Source organism: Dipodomys ordii, unplaced genomic scaffold (assembly GCF_000151885.1).
Source record: "Dipodomys ordii isolate 6190 unplaced genomic scaffold, Dord_2.0 Scaffold144, whole genome shotgun sequence".
In the NCBI taxonomy this organism is placed as follows: domain Eukaryota; kingdom Metazoa; phylum Chordata; class Mammalia; order Rodentia; family Heteromyidae; genus Dipodomys; species Dipodomys ordii.
The window spans coordinates 2,224,010-2,227,077 of NW_012267360.1; the positions used below are offsets into that span (position 1 = coordinate 2,224,010).

A 3,068-nucleotide genomic window follows, 5' to 3' on the forward strand; every position below is an offset into this window, starting at 1 on the left:
GGTGCTGTGGCTCAGGTGGTAGAGCGCTAGCCTTGAGCTGAAGAGCTGAGGGACAGTGCCCAGGCCCAGAGTTCAGGCCCCACGACCGGAACCAAAAAAAAAAAAAGACATTTGATAAATGATACTATGTATATGTATATATGCTGTGATCAAACATATCTTGAGACTGGAATTGATTTGTACTTCCTCCCCCCTCCCGCCCTGCAGGGATTCATTCTTTTCTTTTGTTGGGTCACAGTAGAATCCTGGCAGAAATAGATTCTGGGAAATGTAATTTTGAGTTTTCCAGCAACTATGGTATAAACAGCAAAACAGATATAGACTAAAACAGATATTGAGTGGCCAATTATTCATTGTGCTCCTCACTGTCCAACTAGTTAAGCCAAAAAGAGGTAAGCTAAAATTTCCTGACTCTGGTGATAGGCCAGATTGTCACTGCATTTGTGTTTAGTCTGAGACAAATTGTGTAACCCATGTTGGCCAGCCACTCCATCTTCCTGCCCCAATCTCCTAGTACTGAGATGACATACATAAACCACTCTGCCCCCTTGTCACATGATTTTCAAGAGTTATCCTACCTATGCAGCAAGCAGTATGGATGGTTCACTGTTTAGGAACTTCAGATATGAAGCTATGTAAACCTCTCCAAGTGACTGGATAGGCTTTTTCATCATAAAATGGCGATTGATGGTAATACCTGTTTCATAGTGGTGGTAAAACAGTTAAATGAGAAATGCATTTAAATGTTTTTAGAAAAATATTCAGCCTGTACATCAAAAATGTTTCAGTAACATTTTACTTGCTGTCTAAGCTGTAAGATCCTGACACATTATTGATATTTTCTATAAGGTAAATAGTTCATAGATACTCCAAGCTCAGTAAATTAAAGCCAGAACACTCATGAGTTGATCCTGTCCTTGTTCCTAACTTCTTTTGTCTTTACCAATCCTGAACTGAGGATGCAGTATACATCTAAAAAGAGTTGCTTTCATAGGTAGGACCATAAAATTGAAATGTAGCACCTTATATAACTTTGCATTCTTCAATACCTGCAAAATGCTTTTCAAATATTTGAATAAATGTTAACATTACTAATTACCTTACTGTAGTAATATATATTCCCATGGCAAACTTGGTTACTTTGAAATTCTAAGTGGTACACAAAGAAGATTTTACCTTGAACAGTACTGGGATTATAGGGAGCTCTGTACTATACAACATGTTTGCTTTGATATCAGAGAGAATACAGGTGGTTGATTGATAGTAAGTTCAGTTTATCTTGTGCTAATTTGCTTATTTTGGCAATATTCTGTATTGTGCAAGCAAAACATTGTTTTAATGGTAAAATTGCATCAGTGTCTTGTGAAACTGGGCCTTGAATAACCCAGGTACATCTTCTTCTTCTCCTGTTCTCTAGTTGGACAGCGCCACATCACTTATCCAGGCAGCCAAAAACCTGATGAATGCTGTGGTCCTCACTGTGAAAGCTTCCTATGTGGCCTCTACCAAATACCAGAAGGTCTATGGGACAGCAGCTGTCAACTCACCTGTTGTGTCTTGGAAGATGAAGGCTCCCGAGAAGAAGCCCCTTGTGAAGAGAGAAAAGCCTGAAGAATTCCAGACACGAGTTAGACGGGGTTCTCAAAAGAAACACATTTCTCCTGTGCAAGCTTTAAGTGAATTCAAAGCAATGGATTCCTTCTAGGAAGTTAGGCTTTAACAAGAAAGCTTTTTCTTTCTGTTATTCCTTTTTTCTTAACTTTTCATTTGAATTCCATTTTTTATGCATACCTGCCAACTTGTATGCCTCTGGCATGGGGAAATTCTGAGAACAGTGTCTGTCTGCATGTCAGGTGAGATGTGATCAATACTATTGATCCATCTGGAGCCTGCGGAGGGGACGAGAATCCCATCCTGAGGTGGCACAGAGCTGTCCTTTGCAACATTCTCTTAAAGTTGGGCAAAGAGTTCGCACTGCAATGTTTACGGGAGTGGGAGGGATGGGGAAAATAAGTAAACTTAACTCTACAAAAGCAAACTCTAATGCATGCAAGAATCATTAGGTTGGCAGGTATATTCATGAGTGAAAAACCTGGAAATGTAATGGTAGAACATTAAAAAAAAAACTTGTATTGATTGCTTATGTTTCAGTGCACTAGCCAATACGCTTAAGTGTGTGGCCCACAAATTGAACAATAGAAGTCTAATGTCATATCCATGATATTATGTGGAGTTTTATCTGAGGAGAAACTAACTAGTCCAGCCTAAAATGCTTCTTTTAATCTGCATTCTGTTCTTTCTCTTCTAGTAGTGCCATTACTAGTCCTCGTTTTATCATTTTTCCCCTTTTACTGAAAATGATAAACATTAATTTGAGATAACTCAATACTTCTTGGGGCACTGGAAACACAATATGGTTTATGGTGACCAACTCATTCCTCCCTTTCCTCCTTCTTTCCTTCTTTCTTTTCTTTCTGATTTTCCTAGAAATAGAAGGCCCAGTGGTGGAATGTCAGAGGAAAGGAAACTGATGATGTGTGAAGGTTTAGAGGCAAATATCTAGGTGTAGCTTGGAGTGTTGGTATCTAATATACCATTGTAATCACTAACTCAAAATAAACACATTTAATCTTGACATCTGAAGAATGTTTTCTTTTTTAAAAATGCATAATGCTATTCTAATTATGGTATATGTGGGCAGAATTCCAATTGTGTAAATTCTTTGAACTAACCTACGTTCTAATAAAGTGAGGTGTGTATGTGTGTGAAGGAGAGGTCAAGGGGAAAGGGGTAGATGAATGAAGAAATAGAGGAAGGATGGGTGGGATAATGCAGTCACAATATTATATATCTGTAAAAAATGGAATTAAAATAATTGAAGGGATGGGATGGGGTTAGGAGAAATGGGGAAGAATAAAAGACTGAATTCAAACTGACATGTTAAATTGAAACCTCCTTGTACAACTAAACATAATAAAATGATGCCCTGAAAAGCTATAATGAAAGATCAGAGAACCTTAAAAAATGCTTTAACATGCTTTTTTGTTTTGTTCCTTTATGAATTAGAG

At 37.9% G+C, this 3,068-nt stretch overlaps 1 protein-coding gene across 3 annotated transcripts in view; it reads left to right on the forward strand.

Annotated features, from left to right (window-relative positions):
• Ctnna2 (catenin (cadherin-associated protein), alpha 2) overlaps nt 1-2,661 on the forward strand; it is a 1,112,116-nt gene extending 1,109,455 nt beyond the window's left edge. For 2 of the 3 annotated variants that reach the window (XM_013031821.1, XM_013031822.1), the window contains one exon: nt 1,418-2,635. In XM_013031821.1, the coding sequence (XP_012887275.1) occupies nt 1,418-1,705 (288 nt within the window). In that variant the 3' untranslated portion in view covers nt 1,706-2,635. Of the gene's footprint in view, nt 1-1,417 lie in introns of all 3 variants that reach the window. The other variant, XM_013031823.1, reaches the window with a different exon arrangement.
• The last annotated feature ends 407 nt before the right edge of the window (nt 2,662-3,068 follow it).